This window comes from Astyanax mexicanus, chromosome 18 (assembly GCF_023375975.1).
Source record: "Astyanax mexicanus isolate ESR-SI-001 chromosome 18, AstMex3_surface, whole genome shotgun sequence".
Classification (NCBI taxonomy): domain Eukaryota; kingdom Metazoa; phylum Chordata; class Actinopteri; order Characiformes; family Acestrorhamphidae; genus Astyanax; species Astyanax mexicanus.
Window position 1 is genome coordinate 41,164,771 of NC_064425.1, and position 23,521 is coordinate 41,188,291.

Here is a 23,521-nt window from a genome sequence, read left to right on the forward strand (position 1 = left end):
AATGCTGAGAGCAAATTAATTCCATCAGCCCGGCTCTTTCATTCTGCACAGCACCAGCGCACGCGCTCCTGCCCGTCGCCTGGCAACCAGAATTCATAGCGGCTCTAAATGGATGTTCTCGGAGCGAGAGAACATTAAGGTGAAGAGAACAAATGCCTGTGTGAATCTCAGAATCTTACAGCAGAGAGAGAGAGAGAGAGAGAGAGAGAGAGAGAGAACAGAACCCAGGAACACCCTCCAGTGCTTTACTCCCACTTTATACACAGCTTTACATATAAAACACACTCATACACACACACACACTCATACACACACACACACTCATACACACACACTTATAAACTGAGGTGTTTACATCAAAGCTACAGCAAAGACATCAATAAAACACAGAACCACTGTCTGTCTTCAGTCTGTCAATCACAGCTAATAAATATCCTCCAACTGTCATTTAATACAGATCATATATCACACTCATCTATTTAATATAGACACAGAGACTGAGGGAGGGATGAATACATGCATGGAAGGATGGATGGATGGATGGATGGATGGGTTTGTGGGGTTAGATAGAGATATGGTCCAATGTAGATGGATGGAAAAATGGATAAATGGAGAAACTGATGCGTGAATTAATTAATGTATGGATGGATGGATGGAAAGAGAGATAGATATATAGATGAAGAGACAAGACCAGATGTGTGGATGGATAGGTGTATGGATGGACTGTTGGATAGATGGATGCATAGGTTGTAAAGATAAAGATGAAATGATGGATGGATTCATGGGTGGATAGATTAGTGGATGAATGAATGGATGGATGGATGGATGGATGGATGGATGGAAGGAAAAAAGCATACACAGATAAAGAGAGAGAAGGGTGTATTGATGTATGTAGAAACAAATGGACAGACAGAAAGAACAAAAAAGGATAGCTAGATAGATAGATAGATAGATAGATAGATAGATAGATAGATAGATAGATAGATAGATAGATAGATAGATAGATAGATAGAACAAAAAAGGATAGCTAGATAGATAGATAGATAGATAGATAGATAGATAGATAGATAGATAGAAAGAAAAAGAAAATAGTATAAAAATAGAAAAAATATTTTAAGAAAAAGATAAAATCACTTAATCATTTTAAACTTTTAATATCTAATCATCTTCATACAGCCTGTGACTGTTTTATGTAATCTTATTTATTCTTAACTTTTATTTTTTTTTATTTCTTATCAATTAAACCGAGTTGTATTATAATTATTTTTTATTCTAATTCTATTTTTACTTATATCTATTTTTATCTTTTATTGACTGTTATTTTAAAATGTCATGTCAATCCCTGTTTTTGTAAATGCTCGGCTGCATTGAAAATGAGGGTTGCCCTCAATGTACTTCCAATCAAAATAAAGTTTGATTGATTCATTGATTAAAAATTAATCAATAGAATTAAATGAAGCTAAAACTGACTTAAAAATAATCAAAATAAAATAATAATGATAAATAAAAAAATAAAATGATGAATTAATAAAACAAAATACTGAGTACCAGATCGGCACATGTCTACTGATAATGATTTTATTAGATGTACCTCACACTAAAGGTGCGGTGTTATTGGTAATAAAGAAAAAAGTCCCGCACCGAGTGAATACGGCTGTTCTGGCGATATTTCACTATCACTCACCTCACACTCACACTAACGCTGCTGCAGTTTTTTATGATTACTGAAACAGAGATGAAGTGAAATATTAGAGTAAAAGCACACAGTCGAGATGCCCCGTCCCTAAATATAGTACAGATATATTTCTGCTGAATATAAATTACCCCTAAACTGGCGTTAGCTCCGTGCGGTTAGGTGAGGGTCATGGAAATGTCTGGTGATCTGCTGACAAATTAACATATTGGATTCATCAAATTTCCAGTGATGCACCATTTTTACCAGTTCACCATTATCCACTCAGTTCTGGTAAACATGCCTCAGCCTAAAACAACTACCCAGCGTAGGTTTAATTACGGAAATATTAAAACTGACTAAACTAAACGAGCTGACTGTGCGGTAAAACATCCGATGAGCAAAAGCGACAGCTGTAACGAATTTCACAAGATAAAAATCATAAAAACTCTTTTTCCACACTTCCAGTAATGCACTCAGATCATTACATACACTGCATGATGCCTGAAACTATGCTGAATGAGTTCAGAAACTGTGCTTAGCTTAGAAATTACAGTGCAAAACTAAAGAAACAAAAGTATATCTTTAAATGTCTTTATTTAGAGTAAAGGTGGTAAATAGAGTAAATTTGAGAGTTAAACTTTCAGTTTATTCTACTGATATAATGATAATGTAACAGCATATTAATGCAATTACACACCTTTCAAATATATTTCAAATTATTTTCTTTTATTATTTTTAGGTCATAGATCAATTTTTACATTATATCATATTATATTATATTTTTAAATAATATTGTATACACTGTGTTGAATTTCATGATGAATGGACCAATAGAAATGCTCTAAAAAATAAATAATAAAAGAAAAATCACATATTTTATTTACAGTGATTTCCATTAAAAGAAAATCAGGTTTCTTTTCCTCTCCTGAAAAGACACAAGGTTTTTGTCCAACTCTAACAATATGATGCCAAGATCAGATGATCAGGGGCACATTCAATTACTTTAAATTATTAAGAATATTCACACCATGACACTTTAAAACAAACACATTTTTAAATGACCTAAATAATATTGTATTTTCTATTTTTTTTTATGTGGATATACTTGTTTATTCCTATATAATCCACTCCCTTTGCTAAACATACATAGTGAACAGTATTGTGGTTATCAAAAATGATTATGGTAATAGTCATGGTAATAGATTGTACAGTAAGTTAATTTAATAATTGCACTGTGAAAAATGATGTATTAGCAATTAAAATCCTGTTAAATGTAGTCTATATATCTAATAATTCTCATTTGTAATTTGTTAAATTAATATAATAATTTATAAAAATAAAATAACTTATTTCTAACTTTCACGTACTTGTTTCAAGTAATTTTAATTTCTAAAAGTGTCCTTTTTTATTTGAGAAGATATCAAAAAAATAATGCTTACATGGAATAAGACACTTCAGGAGACTAAAATCAGAAAATGTTTTCTTTTTTTTATATAAAAAAAATAAATAAATTCAACAATGTAAGAATTGCACTGGTACCTATACTAAAGGCAGTTTAAATCGTTTTAATCAAATAATGATAAACAATTATACTCTTAACGATAGTCACCATCTTTACTAAACTTTACTTTTATATGATATACTGTATTATATTTCACCTTGATTGAGACACAATACCGCTGCACACTCACATCTCCCTGTAGCACCGAGCGGCACTTTAGGGACCGTAGTAAAAATACTGGAGGAAATGAGTAATGAATAAATCTATTCTAAAATAATCTACTTAACATTCTGTAAATGGGACCTCGTGCTGTAAAAACCAACAGTAAAATATATCTGTACATATCCTTATATTTTACTGTTGGTTTCACATCACAAAGAATATCGCAAAAACTTTACCCAAACGTTACCAAAATTGTCATATCATTTTAGGGTCATATCGCCCACCCTTACACATGCAGTGATGAGTTCTGGTCTATCAGTTAAAACCTATAAACCTACTGTTGGTTAATTTCCGGTAAGAGAGCATCACCTCTGAAACGGGCGAAAGGCAGTGCGGTTCTGATGGAAATGTCATAATAAATCACACGCCACGTAAGAATAGGTGTGTGTGGTTAGCAGCAGTATGGGAAGTGTAAATAAAGCTGAATATCGCGCTCGGGCCGCCGGTGACAGCGCTGTGGAAAACAATAGCTGAAAACTGAGAAACCCAGCTCTCGCTCTGACTCACGCTCTCGCACCTCAGACTCTGTCCCCAGCTCCGACCACACTCAACAACACACACACACACTCTCACACTTAACACACACACACAACAACACACACACTCTTTCTCACCAGCACACTCGACTCGCTGTGTGTTTCATTTCTCTAGAAAGTAATGAGTGAATGTGTGTGTGTGTGTGTGTGTGTGTGTGTGTGGCAAGAACAATACGCATCACAATACAAGAGTTACGATTCATTATATAACAATATATTACAATACTTTAAGCAAGACGAATCAGTATCCACTATGAATTATTCAGTATCTACTATGCATTATTCACTACGTACTATAAAAGATTGTTATCCTCTATAAATTATTTAGTATCTATTATGAATTATTTAGTATCTAACATCAATTATTCTGTATCCACTATTGATTATTTAGTATATATTATAATTTATTCAGAATCTACCATTATTTATCAAGTAGTCATTATGAATTATTTAGTATCTATTACAAATTATTCAGTATCTACCATTAAGTATTCCATATGCACTATGGATTATTTAGTCTCTATTACAAATTATTCAGTATCTATTATGAATTATTTAGTACCTATTATGAATTATTTAATATCTATTATTAATTATTTAGTATCGACCATCTTCTATGAATTGTTCAGTATCTCCTATCAACTATTTAGTTTCTACCATTACTAATTTAGTATCCACTATGAATTATTAAGAATCTATTATGAATTATTCAGTACCTACCATCAATTATTAAATATCCACACTGAACTATTTAGTATCTATTACAAATTATTCAGTATCTACCATGAATTATTCAGGAGCCATTATGAATTATTTAGTATCTATTACGAATTATTCAGTATCTTCCATCAATTATTCAGTATCTATTATGAATTATTTAGTATCTATTATGAACTATTTAATATCTTCTTTTAATTATTTAGTATCGACCATCAACTATTCCTTGTCTTCTACGAATTATTCAGTATCTCCTATCAACTATTTAGTTTCTACCATTACTAATTTAGTATCCACTATGAATTATTAAGAATCTATTATTACTTATTCAGAATCTACCATCAATTATTCAATATCCACACTGAACTATTTAGTATCTATTACAAATTATTCAGTATCTACCATCAATTAATTTGTGTCCATTATGAATTATTTTGTATCTATTATTACTTATTCAGTATCTACCATTATTTATTCAGTAGCCATTATGAATTATTTAGTATCTATTACAAATTATTCAGTATCTACCATCAAGTATTCTGTATCCACTATGGATTATTTAGTCTCTATTATGAATTATTTGGTATCCTCCATCAATTATTGAGTATCCACTAGGAATTATTTAGTATCTATTATGAATTATTTAATATATATTATTAATTATTTAGTATCGACCATCAACTATTCCTTGTCTTCTATGAATTGTTCAGTATCTCCTATCAACTATTTAGTTTCTACCATTACTAATTTAGTATCCACTATGAATTATTAAGAATCCATTATGAATGATTTAGTATCTATTATTAGTTATTTAATTTCTACCATCAATTATTTAGTGTCTTCTATGGATTATTCAGTACATCCTCTAAACTATTTAGTATCTACTATCAATAATTTAGTAACCACTATGAATTATTAAGAATCTATTATGAATTATTCAGTAATTATTGTTCATTATTAATTGTCTTCTATGAATTATTCAGTATCCACTATACATCATTTCGTATTTTCTTTGAATGATTTAGTATCTTCCATAAATTACTTAGTGTACATTATAAGTAACTGAGGTATCCACTATGATTTATTAATGTCAATTCACAACAAAATACTCAGCATCTACTTTTAAATATTCAGTAGTCAGTATTGAGTATTTACTATAGAGTATTCAGTATCTACTATGAATCTCTAAAAAATATTTAAAAAATTGTATCCATGAAATATTAAGTACCTACTATGAATTAACCAGTAATTACTATGAGTTATTTGGTATCCTTTATGAATTATTTAAATTCCACAATAACTTATTCAGTTGGCACTATGAATTATTCAGTTAGTATTCAGAGTTAAGTTCTAATAAGATTGAAATCCACAATTATATATATATATATATATATATATATATATATATATATATATATATATATATATACGTATATATATATATGTTTAATTAGATGTTCTAATACTATCCAGAATCAAATTAAAGTATTATTCATATCTACATCACGTATTTGCATAGTGGTGATGAAATCCTGATTCAGATCACTTTTACCGGAGTGAGTGTGAACAGCAGTGTCAGTGAGTTAGTTAGTGATTAAGTGTGTAGGTGATTATTGGGACGTACCACTGAGAGTGAGTTGGTGAGGAGGCTGGTGTCCTGGCCCACCATGCTGGGGACGGACATGGGCAGCTCCTGCAGGTGGAAGGGGTGGAGTCCGCTCTGAGAGACGGGTGGGCACAGGGGGTGGTACGCCGAGTCTGTGTCGGGCAGGTGAGCCAAAACGTGCTCGGGCAGAGTGGGCGGGGTGATGGGCGGGATGTTAAAATCCTCATCTCCAAGACCGGGTACTGGGTAGGACTGTAATACACACACAGAAAACACGGGAGAAACTGTTATAGCATGATGCTAAGATTTATTAGCAGCTTAAACAACTTAAACTATTGAACTATAATAGAGTTGCACCATATATTGTTTAAGCATCACCATCACGATGCATGAAGACGCAATAGTCACATTGCAGGACGTGCAATGTCACTAAAGACAATGAAATCAAACACGTATTGTTGCAATGCTTTGATTCTTGACACAAGAAGAAGATACACAGTGCTGTCTCTGTGTCTGTGTGAGTGACACGTTGCTGCTGTCTGAGAAGCACAAGGGGGAGGGGAAGGAATAAACACGAGGTAACCACATGGCCATGTGTGGAAAGCTGTGCACCTTAGTCCAGCACAGTTTTGCAGTGCAGATATTTCCAGTTACAGCTGAATTTACACGTTTAATCCCAGAAAAACAAACGCTCTTATTAACCTTTTAAAAAGCCATTTAAATGGTTAATTAAAGGGCCAATTACTGTTCTTTTGCTGTTTTTCTCGGGTTTTGAGTGATCAGCTCTGACTCAGCTCTTGATCGGGATATTGCGATATATATATAACTGAAAAAAAAAAACATTTGCAATGTAAAATTTTGGAAATATCATGCAGCCCTAACCTAAAATATATCAATCATGATAATTCATGTGTGTAATAAACCACAATAAAAGATTTCTGCAGCACAAAATAACAGATTACAAATCGGAACTGATTAATGTGTGATATAGTGTACAGCAGAACTTGATGTAACTTGAGGGACTGGAAAAATCCAGTACGGCCCAATCTGTCGGTAAGAGTGTGATAAATAAGGGAGTTAAGAACTGTAAACCTTCTGTTCTGTGGTTTGTTTGATGTTCATTACGTTCCATAGAACATTTCACAGGTTCTTCAGATCAGTGTTAAAGATCTAACATACGATAATCAGAATTAACAGTAACTCTGACTGCATTATAATCCACACACTGTATGGAAAACCCTCAATTAGTCATAATACATAAAGACAAAGCAACTACAAAACTACAGTGTAAAAATATTTATTGAACACATTTTAACATCCCAGCATACCAACAGTAGCAGTGCAATTCTATTCATAATTTTACATCAGCTGAGCTGTTCTAATAATAACTGTACCTCGGCAGGGCTATTCTAATTATGAATTTACCTCAGCAGTGCCATTCTCATCATATATTTACCTTGGCAGTGCTATTCTAATCATTGCTGTCCCTCAGCAGTGCTTTTCTAATCATAACTGTATCTTTCCAATGCAATTCTATTCATGAATTTACCTCAGCTGTGCTGGGCTAATATGATTACTGGACATCATCAGGGCTATTCTAATCACAAATGTACCTCAACAGTGCTATTCTAATCATACATGTACCTCAGCAGTGCTATTCTAATCATAAATTTACCTCAGCAGTACCATTCAAATTATACATTTACCTCAGCAGTGCGATTCTAATCATAAATTTACCTCAGCAGTGTGGTTCTAAAACGTACAGTAATATCAGAGCATCCTTAATGAGTCAGGATGATCGCTGGTGTTGAATTGGTCCCTTTTTTTAAGTTTTGTTCACACTGCAGGTGAAAGTGACCCAGATTTGATCTTCTCAGTAAACCTGATGTTTATTTTTAGGCTGTTTGTTGATACACAACATGGATTTGGGCCGCTTTTTAAGTGTTTTTACTGTTTTATAGTGTTTTATAGTGTTTCTAATGTTTATTATACAGAGGCAGATCTCTCTCTCTCTCTCTGGCTGTGAAGTTGGGCTTGGCTGCAGATTCAGCCGTTTATATTATTTATTTATTTGTGTTTTTTTTTTTTCTGGCGGTCCTCTCGCGGCTCGGCTCCTCGGCCCCTGTCAGTTTAGAGTGTGATGAAAAAGATGTAAAGCAGATAAGGAGATGAAAGCCGTGTATAAAATTCCAGCAAATTCATGAATTATTCCCTCAACATTTCCGTCGAGTGAAATACTGCAGAAAAAAAAAATATTAAATAAATAAAATATACACAGATATCAGCAGAAACACACAGCGCAGCTCTTCCACAGCCGGGTCTGAGTTTATTACAGACAGGAAGCATGTTCAGATTAAAGCTACTCTTTAATAGCAGTATTAAAGAGCTACTTTTTACTTAATGCTGTTTCCTGTTTAAATGTTTTAATACAAGAAGATGAATAAACATTACAACATTGTGTCACGTCTGGTGCTGTTAGCTCCTCTGTCCCTTCCACACCAAGCTCTAATGGAGGTTCTCAGGTCAACAACTACACTACCCAGAATGCACCACCCGCTAACATCACGCACTCACCTGATCACGTGACACCTCACCTGCTTCCTCCAGGAAGTCCCGAATACTGATTACTGGCACTATAAAGGTGCACGCCAAACAGACTACCACGCCGCGTATTGTAGGTTCTCCTCATTACAAAGCGTTCTATTTCTCTTGTCTCAGTTTATCTTGTGTATGACCTTGCTTTTGTTTTCTCGACGCCGATTATTGCCTTTGCCTCTGATACTGGATTGTTTGTGTATTACCTGGACTGTGTTTTCACTACTGCCTCTTGGATTACCTCTGACATTGGATCTCTCGTGTATGAACTCTGGACTGTTTCTCGTTTATGGTATGGTTTCGTCTTCATTGCTCTGTTTACTGGTGATTACCCATTGTTTCTGTATCGACTAGGTTTACATCTGTTTATTTTATAATAAACATATATTTATATCAGTATCTGCACGTGTCTGCAATTCTGTGCACACCATGACACATTGAACAATATAACGGTTCTATAAAAATCTGAACTGATAGAGAAATAAATATTATGTTTTATAAATAAAACTATTTATAGTGTACTTTGTTGTTGTTTAATAATTACAGACTGTATTTCTGTATCTATTTCTCTGTTTACCTTATTATTCTATTTCTTTCACCCTGTTCTTTAATATATAGAGCCCAACAGGAGAGAAAAACACCACAGATCAACTCCATTATTATTATTATTATTAATTGGGTGGTGGATTGATTATTTTCAGCACTGCAGTGATTAGCAGTGATTAGCATGGTGGTGGTGTATGAGGTGTTACAGTGAGTGGATCAGATACAGCAGTGCTGCTGGAGTTCTTAAACACTGTGAGCATTGTTTTACCGATATACATGCAAGCAGTCAACTCTGCATCATGCAGCTTGATTTAGAGAATGCTAGTGTGTCTTTGCTATCATAACGATGGGAAAAGTACAACTTGTGGGCTGAAAATGAACAAAAGGCATGTACTAAATACTTTAATTAATCATAGGTGTGCTTTTGCCACTTGTCTTACTCTTTAAGAGCCAGGTGCGGACTGGTATTTTAATGGCGCAGCGCTCCTGCAGTTTTCAGTAAAAGGAAACTGAGCTGCTCATTCACACTGGGAAGGTGTGTGAGCAGGTTATTTACAGGAACAGTAATGTTATTTTATTTTGTATTCTGTTTATTGTTGATGTAAACGCTGGGTTTGTGCACTGCTGCATGTCTATGGGTGTGTAACAACTGCTTAGCCAAGATAATGAAGAGAATGAACATCTGATGGTTGACTGTTGTCAGGGTTCAAATCATTCAGTTGCGCACCTGTGTTTTTAGTTGCCAACATAGCAATACACCACCACAGCAATTTACCTGAACACAGTATTTGGGTATTGAAGATAGGGGTGGGCGATATGGACCTAAAATAATATTACAATATTTCATGGTATTTTTGTGATAATGATACTCTTGGCGATATGACAAAACAGTGAATTAAAAAAATAATAGTTTCAAGAATACACTACTGCAATAAATATTAAATTAAACATAAAATTTTACTATTACGTACAATATGATATGGCACACCCCTAACTGAGATATTAAAAAAATTCAAGAATTTGACTAGATTTCTAACATAGAATTAAAGAATTATTATAGAACTACAAAGTGCTCCTATATAAGCAGTAGAGCTGAAAGAATGGATAATGTGTGTAGAAAAAAGGAGGTGGTCATAATGTTATGCTTGATCTGTGTGTTCAAAAAGAACAAAGAAACAAAAACAGTCTTCTGCTCTTTAAAAAGAGATTTAATGTAGGAGAAAAGCTGAGAGACAGAGAGAGAGAAACAGGCTGATTTAATTTAAGATGACACAAATGAATCTCTCTCTCTCTCTCTCTCTCTCTCTCTCTCTCTCTCTGTCTGTGCTGTATTAGCAGTAATATATAGCATTATTAGCGCTGAGCTAAATGAAGCTGTAACACTGCCAGATCCAGGCAATTAGGTACAGACTGGCGTCCAAATCTAAACTCAGCTCCAATAACGTCCAACTGTTACTTTTAAGGACTGCAATAATCCGTTTAATGAGCTTCCTACTTCTCCGCTAAAAGCCAATGTATCGCGCTCATTTGCATATTTGATTGTGTTGTGCCTCACAGATGTCGGCGTCGGGTTTGGGGGAAATATGTTGGCATAATTCATACAGTGAGGTCCTCAGAGAAACGCTGGCACTGCCAACTTATGAAGAAGAGAAAAACAAATGCCACGAGAGAAGAGCGGTACAGTCAGAACATGACAATACTTCCTGTAATTCTATTTCAATTCTAATAATAATATTAATAGTAATAACAGATTCATAACAACACTAAAAGCCTATTTTACACTATAGTCTACCATGTCTACAAAAAACTCTTCGTTCCTTAACTTAAAGCATGTATTTGTTTAGCTAAATGGCTCTTTTGTACACAGACCAGTGAGGTGATGACCTGTTACAGACTTCACACTGTTACACCACTGACACATTAGACCCCATACTGTTACATCACTGACCTGTAACACACCACACTGTAACACCACTAATGCATGGCACAGCATACTATTACACCACTGACCCATAACACAATGCTGTCACACCACTAATGCATGACACAGCATACTGTTACATCACTGACCTGTAACACACCACACTGTCACACCACTAATGCATGACACAGCATACTGTTACATCACTGACCTGAAACACACCACACTGTAATACCACTAATGCATGACACATCATACTGTTACACCACTGACCCATAACACAATACTATCACACCACTGACCTGTAACACACTTCACTGTCACACCACTGACCTGTAGCACACCACACTGTCACACCACTAATGCATGACACAGCATACTGTTACATCACTGACCTGTAACACAATGCTGTCACACCGCTAATGCATGACACAGCATACTGTTACATCACTGACCTGAAACACACCACACTGTAATACCACTAATGCATGACACATCATACTGTTACACCACTGACCCGTATTACACCATACTGTCACAACACTGACCCATATCACACCATACTGTCACATCACTGACCCATATCACACCATAATGTCACACCATTGACCCATATCACACCATACCGTCATACCAATGACGCATAACACGCCAAAGTATACTGTTACACCACTGGCACATAACACAATACTGTCACACCACTGACACATAACAAAACATCCACTATACTATCACACCCCTGACCTTTAACACATAACACAATACTGTCACAATGTCACTGACACATAACACACCATACTGTCTCTTATCACACCACTGACCTGTTACACACCCCACAGCTGCACAACAGACCCATTCTACACAACTGTATGATTTAAAACAAATTTAAAACCAACATAAAAACACACAAAAACAAGATATGAGCCGTTTTGTGTGTGTGTGTGTGTGTGTGTGTGTGTGTGTGTGCTCTTCACACCACCTACAACCTGCAGAAACACCTTATTCAAATTACAGAAGCTTTTGAAGATGCTGATTGGCTGTGTCGTCTCCTGGCTCTACAGGTGTCCTGAAGGTCGTTGTGCCATGGTGTAATTACTCAATTACATACAATTACACACAATTACTTATAATAACTTACAATTATATTACTTTTTAAAGGAAACAAAACACAAAAACAAGCCTGCCTTGCTGTTTTGGTAATGCGGCTCTGAGTGATGTTAGCTTAAATGCTAAATGCTACAGTAGTTGGACATAATAACCCAGCCTATTTACTGTACACCAGCCACTCTGAGAGAGAGAGACATAAAAAATAAGAAATAAGAGAATATAAATAAACTTATCACTTAATTATTAAGAATATTCAAACACTGAAAGTAGAAAAAAAGAAATAAAATCATGAATAAAATAAAAATGCTGTTTTTAAATCAACATACTGCCTCATTCCTCATTCACACTAATGGGTTCTTCTTGCTCTTTATATATACAGTCGAGAGAACAGAGTACTGAGGCTCTAGTGTTTCTGAGAAACCTCCAGAAACATGAGGAACATGTATATTTTCGAAGTTAGACATTTTAGCGGCAGTGTGTGTAGCTGGATTTATCTGGAATCACTGGCATGTGGGTACACACACACACACACACACACACACACACACCACTTCATCTTGCTACAGTGTTAAAATAAATAAACGTAGAGTGCGCCGAGCTCGAGGCTAATCTGAACGTTCACTGCTAATTAACATATAAATGTAACTGCTGTTCAACAGCCAACACACACACACACACACACAGACTCCTGAGATCCAACAATGCATTAAACCAATGCAGATACACAACAGGGACAAAAGTATTGTGACACTTTCTTATTAAACACAGCAGTGCTGCTGGAGTTTTTAAACACTGTGTTTAATCTCTCAGTCCTCCACTCTATTACACACTCCTACCTACAGCTCAAACACCCTGTAGATAAATAACGTAAAGTCAGAGACAGAAGCTCTGGTCCTCCATCAGTGCCCAAAAGATGCTGCTCAAAGGACACTGTTGGTTCACTATTCTCAGTTTAAAAACTCTAAAAAAGCAGATGGTTCAAGTGGGAAATATTGAAAAGCGACAAAATGACAAAATGATCTCAGGAAAGCACGAGTTCAAACCAAAACTGAGATAAACTCCCACAAGTGAAGCTCAAATGCAGCCTTTTCTCACACGCTGTCACTCAGCTCACAATAAAATCACAGTAATGACTCGACCTCACACTCATCTCACTACCCAACCTCAACACTGACAATACCGCTCACTAACAGACCCGTCAGTCTGAAACGACCCTGTAAAACGAAACTCATCTGCTGTATATTTACTGATCAGTTATAGATTTATCACTAATAAATACTGTATTACTGCAGTTACAGCTACAATAGCATGTTAAGATAAATAGCATCTCACACTGTTACTCTACTGACCCATAACACTGTTAGTGTTACACCACTGACCCATCAAAAAATCTAACACCAGACATCTATAACAGTCTGAAAGTGTTACACCACTAACCCATAACACAATGCACACTGTTACACCATAGACCCATAACAAAGTCTGAAAGTGTTACACTACTGACCCATAATAAAGTGGGACACTGTTGCACTACTGACACATAAAGACTAACTGACCCATAATAATGTCTGACAGTGTTACACCACAGACCCATATCAATGTCCAACAGTGTTACACTACTGACCCATGTCAATCTCCGATAGTGTTACTCCACTGACCCATAACAATGTCCGAGAGTGTTACACTACTGACCCATAACAATGTCTGACAGTGATATACCACTGACCCATAAAAAGACTCACAGTGTTACACCACTGACCCATAACAAAGACTGACAATGTTACACTACTGACCTATATCAATCTCTGACAGTGTTACACCACTGACCCATAACACAATCATCACTGTTACATCACTGACCCATATCAATCTCTCGACAGTGTAACACCACAGACCCATATCAATGTCCAACAGTGTTACAGCACTGACCCATATCAATGTTTGACAGTGTTAAAGCATAGACCCATATCAATGTTTGACAGTGTTACACCACTGACCCATAACAAAGACTGACAGTGTTACACCACTGACCAATTTTAATGTCTAACTCTTATACCACTGACCTATATCAATGTTCAACAGTGTTACACCACTGACCCATATCAATGTTTGACAGTGTTACACCACTGACCAATTTTAATGTCTAACTCCTATACTACTGATCTATATCAGTGTTCAACAGTGTTACACCACTGACCCATAACAAAGACTGACAGTGTTACACCACTGACCAATTTTAATGTCTAACTCTTATACCACTGATCTATATCAATGTTCCACAGTGTTACAGCACTGACCTATATCAATGTTCAACAGTGTTACACCACTGACCCATATCAAAGACTGACAGTGTTACACCAGTGACCATTACAATGTCTGACAGTGTTACACCATTGACCCTTATGACAATCTAAACAACCCACATCATGGCTTACATTAAACCAGATAACCAGATCTAACATGCCTGTTGGTCAGATAGAGTTTATCAAATAAAAACACAAACTTAATTTTTCTTTAATGTGCTTTTGAATTCAAGCTTATTTCTTTACTACTTTTAATACTGAGACTAAAGAAAGCAACACACACACCCTAACACACACACACACACACACACACACAGCAACTGTAGCGTGTAGAGTGTAAAGTGTAATTCGGCTAATGTGTGATTAAAAGCAGGAGCTGAACACTGAGGGTCAAGGTGAACTCAACCCTGTTACTGCCAATAAAACTAATTACAGACAGACAGAGAGAGAGAGAGAGAGAGAGAGAGAGAGAGAGAGAGAGAGAGAGAGAGAGAGAGAGAGAGAGAGAGAGAGAGAGAGAGAATGAAAGAGAGACTGATTTGTTATTTTTAGGGGGGAAACACCACAGCAACCAGCTGAAATACCATAGCAACCAGCTGAAAGTTATTATACCACTATATTTCCACTACTGTTATATGGGTTCTGTATATACTTGAACTGTCATTCCCTCTTTAATCTCCCCTTCATCACTGTTAAACTATTGTCTTGTGTCTTTTTGTCTCACGTATTCTATCTGTGTCCTTCTTGTATTGTACATATAGTGTCTCCCAGTCTTTTATATTTATAATCTTATTTTCTGTACTTGCTGTTACTTTAGGAAGAAGAGTAACGTAATTGCTCCAGCAACCAGCTGGAATATCTTATCAACCACACAGCAAAGCTTAGCAACTGCACTGAGGCATATTGTAAAGTGATGTATTTACCCAGGGCAGTCTCGAGCTGTCCGCCTCCCTCTTCCACTGTCCGCCCTGTTTGGGGCTCTGCTGCATCTGATTCGGACTCGCAGGAACGCGGAACTACAACAGACCAAAGAAAATGAATAAATGATAGTTATCTAGAGCACCTACCAACCAGCAGAATACAGAATTTATACAGTATTAATACAGTATATCCTCAAATATTTTGAATTAATGCGATAATGCATTCGACATTCAGCTCTTTTAGCTTAATATAATCAAATCCTCACAGCAATGTTCTAAACTATTGTAGAAAGTCTTTATTGGACAGTAGAGACTGTAGAATAAACTCTTTTTAATAAGTAAATTTGATTTCAGAAGAAACAATAAATGAGCAGATGTCCCAATACGTTTGTCCATGTCCCTTGAGTATAGTTTAGGTCTGTTTAGACTGTAGATGCACATTTTAGTGTTTTCCACCCTCCTGAACATCTGTTTCAACACATCAAGGCTTAATATCCAGCTGTTTAAGTAAATGCAGTGATGCTGAACTGGATTTAAAGCAGCAGTCACAAAATTAATGAGCTGAGAGGAGAAAAAATATTGTATTTAATGGTATCGTGCCTTGACATAATTCCTGCAGCGTGTAATATTTGCATTCTAAAAACAGTGTGGTCTGGTAGGTTTTCTCTACAGTGTTTCATAAACAAAATCCAGATCATTCAAACAAGTTTATTCCATTAACCTGCATTAAAAGTACTGAATTTTTCAGACTATAAGGCCATTTAAAATTATTCAATTTGACCAAAAATCAATGGTGCGCCTTATAATCCAGTGCACCTTATGTACAAACTCTACCAGTGAGGTATTAAGGAGCAGTAAAGCCTCTTCGCTGAAGTACAGCATTATGAGCATTAGCTTTAGCTGCTAACCGCAGCGCTAGCTTTTTCGGCCATTCAGAAAGTGTGTTTGCTATGTTAAAAAGCTATGTGGGATGAACCGCTAGCTAATGTTGCCCTGGGTCACTAAAACACTCAGTCTAGCGCTATCGTGCTGCATTTACGTCCCGCTAGAGCTGTGATTAGCGGCTAATGCTAAGGCCTTAGTGCTGGAGAATTTTCACTGAAAACTCAACCGTAGACAAAATATTAGAAATCTAAGCTTGCTGTGAATAAACTGAAGCGCTTTATTCACACAAATAAACAGTTTTCAGTAGAGAAATCTTTGTAGATTATCACCCAGCATATGGCTGGAATGATCTGCGCTGTTCACTCTCTCTCCACATCACGCTGAATAATACATGAGTGAAATATCACTAATTTATGTTTCCTGCTGCAGTAAAGACAAACAGTGCCGCTGTACACATTCTAAACGTACAGTATATCACCCCGTAACTCACTCTTTATACTGTTATGCTGCTTTATCTCACTCTCACTTAAGCTGCATTCACACCACAGATAAAAATCTGGTCTAAAATCTGATCTTTTATATTATACTAGAATAAAAAATTTTATAATTAAAAAAGTTACTTTATTTCAGTAATTCAATTCTAAGTGTGAAACTCATAATACATAGAGTGATCTATTTTAAGTCTTTATTTTTTTATTGCTGATGATTATGGCTTACAGCCAATAAAAACCCAAAAATCAGTGTCTCAGGATGTTAGAATATTATATAAGACAAATTGGTACTTTTGGCAGTGTGGGCAGTGTGCCAAATCCTGCTGAAAAATGAAATCCGCATCTCCATAAAAGTTGTCAGCAGCAGAGGGAAGCTGTAAGATATGAAGTGCTGTAAGATTTTGTGGGAAAACAAAACTGCACTGACTTTAGACTTGATAATAAAACACAGTGGATCAACACCAGCAGATCACATGTCTCTTTAATCCATCACTGATTGGTGGAAACTTCACTCTAGACCTCAAGCAGTTTGTACTGTGTGTCTCTCCACTCTTCCTCCAGACTCTGCTCCCTTGATTTACAAATGAAATGTAAAATTTACTGATGATCAGTGATGGTCTGGAGAGACATGTCCTCATCAAAATCTTACAGCACTTTATGCTTCTCTCTGCTGACAACTTTTATAGAGATGTGGATTTCATTTTCCAGCAGGACTTGGCACACTGCCCACATTGCCAAAAGTAACAATTGGTCTTATATAATATTCTACATTTCTGAGACACTGATTTTTGGGTTTTCTTTGGCTGTAAGCCATAATCATCAACAATAAAAGAAATAAACTCTTAAAATAGATCACTCTGTGTGTAATACATCTACATAATATATGAGTTTCACATTTTAACAGATCTCTGAACTATTTGGACTGATGTCTCTGTTTTAATAATATTACATGGCTTGTGGTGTAGCTGCACATATGATTGCACATTATTCTTCAATTATTCTTAATTTACTAAATGTAAAAGTTTGGAAAAAAAAAACATATTATTTGTGCCATTATGTTTACATGTCAAGCTATTTTATTTTAATTAAAGTAAACAGTAGTGGCGTATTAAAATATGCAAAAGTAAAATATGCACAGACTTATTCCTTTTTGAAAACATGTGGAATGCTTTTGGAAATGCTATCAACTCTCCCAGCCACCTCTACTTAAAATCTGCAGGAACTGCGTGAGAGTATTGAAGATGCATGAGATGTATTATCACAGAACACCATTAGGAACCTCTACAACCTCAACATGCTGAGATGTATCTGGCATGTTGCAGTGTTGCACGTGTGTTACATGTAAATGTTGATCACATCCGTCTAAATCTTTAATCGTTTATTGTTCCCGGTAAGTTTTATCTTCCTTCCTAAAAGCACCGCGATCAAAGGGAGCAATCAAAGAGAAGCTGTAAGAGCTGCAGTTCCTCAGACTCTTCAAATGAGAGAGTGATCATATTTAAGTGCAGTATTTTCACAGAGTGTGTGAAAGAGGTGTGAATTACCCCGTATCACACATTCAGAGAGCGAGCAAGGCCCTGAAACCTCACTAACATCCACCAGAACAGAGGATCAGCACTCAACCTCGCCCGCTCGCCCGCTCCAACATATGGACGGATTCTTTAATAGGTTTCATTATTAGAGCCGAGCGTAATTATTCATAACACTTCACACACTGACAGAGAAAGAGAGAGAGAGAGAAAGAAAGAGTTATGGGGTGGTTCAAGGTTTACTTCTTTATTCAACGTCTCTGTTTTAAACTCTTTCAGGCTTTACAGGTGATTTTAGCATCACTTTATAATATTTAATAAATTATTGTAGAAAAGTGTTTTTACACTGCAGATAAACCAGACCATGATTACTTGATCTGGACTAAAAACACCTCTTTTTTGGTTGGGCCATATTTAGGTGTAAAACTTCTAATATTTCATTTTTTTTTCGATTTAGTACAGTAAAGACCAAATCATTTCGCATTGATGTTTAATTTTCTAGTTTTACATTTCTGTCCCACACAATCTTAATTTCATGAACAATTAAAAAATACCTATATACAGCTCTGGATAAAAAAGAGATCACTTAAAAATGATGAGTTTCTTTGATTTTACCAAATTGAAAACCTCTATATATATAATAATATAATAATAATATAATCAAGAGGAAGATGGATGATCACAAGCCATCAAACCAAGCTGAACTGTTTGAATTTTGGCACCAGGAGTAAAGGCATAAATTCATTCAAAAGCAGTGTGTATGACTGGTGGAGAAGAAAATGCCAAGAAGCATGAAAACTGTGATTAAAAACAGGGTTATTCCACCAAATATTGATTTCTGAACTCTTAAAACTTTATGAATATGATCTTGTTTTCTTTGCATTATTTGAGGTCTGAAAGTTCTGCATCTTTTTTATTATTTCAGCCATTTCTCATTTTATGCAAATAAATGCTCTAAATGACAATATTTTCTATTGTTGTCCATAGTTTATAGAATAAAACAGCAATATTTATTTTCCTCAAACATAAACCTATAAATAGCAAAATCAGAGAAACTGATTCAGAAACTGAAGTGGTCTCTTAACTTTTTTTTCAGAGCTGTATATATAATATTTTCTGATGTTCTCCCACACACTAAGTCTGACGTATAATCCACTCTACTTTTGCTACAAAATGAAATAAAGGAAATTGGCAGGTATAGCGAGTCATGCTGAAACGAGTGTGTGAGGTAACTGACTGTACCTCACAGATACAGACTTGCACACAGAGATTAGGCTAACAAGTTACAGGAGTATTCCATTAAAGCCTGGTGGGAACATCCAACACCTCCGAGAACTCCACACACACACGGAAGAGTAAACAGAGGAAATGAAAGGCGAATAAATACGTATTAAAGCTGCGATTCATTAATCCCACACAAAGATTTAAAGGCTTTGTTTACAGGCTATAATAGAGTCTGATTGTGGCGGCGGCAGATAGCAGCACTAATTCTGAGATGCTGCGGCTTAAATTGGTTTAATTACGAGTTGAAACAAAAGGAGGGAAGAGTAATTAACCCACCTGGTTCCCTGGCACAAAGTCCGCGCTGGGCTCAGGCATACCCATGAACATGTTTTCACCGTCAAACTGCAGAAACACAGAGAGAGAAACAGAGAGGATATTAAAAACAACAACTTAAACACGTCCATACATCAGATAAATCAGTTTATATATTATAAAAGTCCTTTAAATAAGAGAAAACACAAGGGAAGTGTTTCTAATAAAGTGGCCAGAGAGTCAAACCACAAGGTGCTGTAGTAGGTGTTTCTAATAAAGTGGCCAGTGTGTGGAATCACAAAGTACTGTAGAAGGTGTTTCCAATAAAGTGGCCAGTAAGTAAAAGCACAAGGTACAGTAGTAGGTGTTTCTAATAAAGTGGCCGGCTGGTGAGTAAAAGCACAAGGTACTGTAGTAGGTGTTTCTAATAAAGTGGCCAGTGAGTGGAAGCACTAGGTGCTGTAGTAGGTGTTTCTAATAAAGCGGCCAGTGTGTGGAATCACAAAGTACTGTAGTAGGTGTTTCCAATAAAGTGGCCGTCCAGTGAGTAGAAGCACAAGATACTGTAGTAGGTGTTTCTAATAAAGTGGCCAACCAGTGAGTGGAAGCACAAGGTACTGTAGTAGGTGTTTCTAATAAAGTGGCCAGTGAGGGCAAAACACTAAAATGTTTCATCATTTTTTATCATTTTTCATCAAATGATACTAAAAAAATATTTTTTCTAACTCAAACTCATTGGCATTGGCTCATTTTCTGTGAAAAACATATATCAAAACACATTTTCGATAAACACACACTGTACACCCCCCCCCCACACACACACACACATTTATATTACAAACAATATGTTTGGCCAAGGGTTAATAAACATTGCTTCATTTGTAAATTTGAAACTAAACAAATTTTCTACTCATATCTTGAGTTTAATTCATTTTCTTTTACATTTTATTAAAAAACTAATAAAAAAAAGAGAAGCACTTTTTGAAAGAAATGTAACATAAGAAAGGTAAAGGGCAAATATTAACCATGTAAGCTGTTTATATTGCTTGCAATTTAGGTGAAGCGAGCATGTGTAAAGCATTTTAATTTAAAATTGCTTAATTTTGCTGAATTAAATACAAGCAACAAAGTAAACGAGTAACAAAAATATGAACACCACACAAGGGTTAAATATTGTAATCACCCTATAATATATCAACATTTCATACATGTGTCATGACTGTTTTGAGAACTGCAGCCTAAAGATGGCTCTGGTATTATAGAACACCACACCCGTGCTGCTTGTGGGCGGAGCCTGGTTGCATCACTGTAAAGCAGAAGTGTGTCATCTCTCAGAGCTGAGGCGTCAGACTGTAGGACACTTTAGAAAATGAAGAGTTTCAGAGGAAACAGGAGAGAAAGGAGGGACAGGTGTGAGCAGGTAAAGCAGCAGCGTCGTCCTGCAGCTGCCGCGGATATGCAAATGACTTATCAAATAACAAAAACAACAAAAAACAAAACAGGCCCTAATGGCCAGCGGCCTGTAAATCGATCCGCGCAGCACCATGCCGGACAGCTGGCAGCTTCAGAAGGAAGCCGTGTAGGAGAAACTGATCTGAACCGACACGACCGCATGCTAACAAATTCCTCATTATGATTAATACGCAAAGATCCTCGGGGGCGGGGCTTAACGACATGCTCGTCCTAACACCAATAACTCTCTAAACTCCACAGCTACACTTATTACTGCTGTAATTAAGCTGTTCAACACAAAACCACTCCCCCAGCTCACTGTGAAGAGCCCAGAGAGAGAGAGAGAGAGAGAGAGGGAGAGAGAGAGAAAGAGAGAGAAAGAGAGAGGGAGAGAGAGAGATAAGTGTGCGTGTGCGTTTATATGTGGTCCACCTGATGCTTTTTCTCTGGCCACTTTATTAGAAACACCTTAATAAAACATGCATCCACAGCAATCTTGTGCTTCAACTGACTGACACTTTATTAGAACCACCTACTACAACTTGTGCTTCCAGTGTCAATGGCCACTTTATTAGAAACTCCTACCAATACTGTGTTTCATTGTGCATTTGACTGTGTATTAGACTGTGCACATTGGACTGTGCATTATACTATGCATTAGACTGTGTATATTAAACTGTGTATTTTATACTGCGTGCATTAGTCTATGCATTATAATGTGCATTAGACTGTGCACATGGGACTGTGTGCATTAGACTATGCAATAGGCTGTGCTTTTAAATTTGAGCATTAGATTGTGCATTTAAATCTGTGCATTAGACTGTGCAGTTAAACTTGAGCATCAAACTGTGCATTTAAACTTGAGCATCAAACTGTGCATTTAAACTTGAGCACCAATATGTGCATTTGAACTTGAGCATTAGACCGTACATAAGACTGTGCATTTAAACTTGAGCATTAGACTGTGCATTTAAATTTGAGCATTAGACTGTGCACTTGAACTTGAGCATTAGACTGTGCATTAAACTGTGCATTAGGCTGTGCATTAGACTATCACTGTAGAGGTTCTATAAGATTAAAGTAAGATTGATTAACTTATTTAAAGAGCCATTTAGACAGTTTGGGATTTAATATCTGGTTTGCATAGTTGCACACAACACACACACACACTGTAGATATACCACTATTACTAATATTACAAAGACTCCTATATAATATGCATGAATCTCAGCAGCGTATTAGATTCTGGGATGTTAAATTGAGGCAGAAACGTGATTTTCAGGCCATTTCACACAACTGAGCTCTCGTTCCTCGTATCAGAAATGAGCACAATAACTCGACTGTGAGAGGAATCATCTCCCAGTGACTATAAGAGAGAGCTAATTTCATGCTAATGCTATACAATCATCAGTATTCTATATCCGAGAGCAGTAATGAGATCAGATTCTGTACATTATTCATATCACACTGAATCAATAGGAGGAGATGAGGAGGGGGAGGGGGAGGCTGAAGGCAGAACCAGTGAAGAGGACTGAATTTATAGGAGAGGATATAAACCAGTGCAGAAGAGAGAGAAAATAACACTGTGATGGTGTGCATTTATAACAAGGATACAGTGCTTTTACCAGGGTAAAGAGTGTAACTGTACCTGTGTAACGACACAGAGTGCTAATCATGGATGATCATGAATAACCTCTATATTATTTAACAAATCACTGCACTAAAAAATACGTTTTTAATCAAAAATCTGTTTAATGAAGCATCAACACTTTCTCTGTCAGCAAGAGATGCAAACATGTACATTTACAATGATTTTAAAAAGTGGCTCAAGTCAGGCTAAAGAAAAAGGTCTATGATGTAGGCATCTGTTTTTTTTAAATAATTTTTATTTCTGATTTTTCCCCCATTTTCTCCCAATTTGGATATCCAATTGTCCCACCCCTTTGTGCGTCCCCATCACCGGTGACGCCTCCTCCGAC

At 36.1% G+C, this 23,521-nt stretch overlaps 1 protein-coding gene across 2 annotated transcripts in view; it reads right to left on the reverse strand.

Moving 5' to 3' along the window:
- The window catches only part of tox (thymocyte selection-associated high mobility group box), a 92,697-nt gene that overhangs the window by 23,280 nt on the left and 45,896 nt on the right, over positions 1-23,521 (reverse strand). The window contains exons 2-4 of one of the 2 annotated variants that reach the window (XM_022667713.2): positions 20,115-20,180; positions 15,653-15,745; positions 6,276-6,509 (exon numbers count right to left, since the gene is read on the reverse strand). In XM_022667713.2, coding sequence (XP_022523434.2) covers positions 6,276-6,509; positions 15,653-15,745; positions 20,115-20,180 — 393 coding nt within the window. The remainder of the gene's footprint in view (positions 1-6,275; positions 6,510-15,652; positions 15,746-20,114; positions 20,181-23,521) is intronic. The other variant, XM_022667714.2, reaches the window with a different exon arrangement.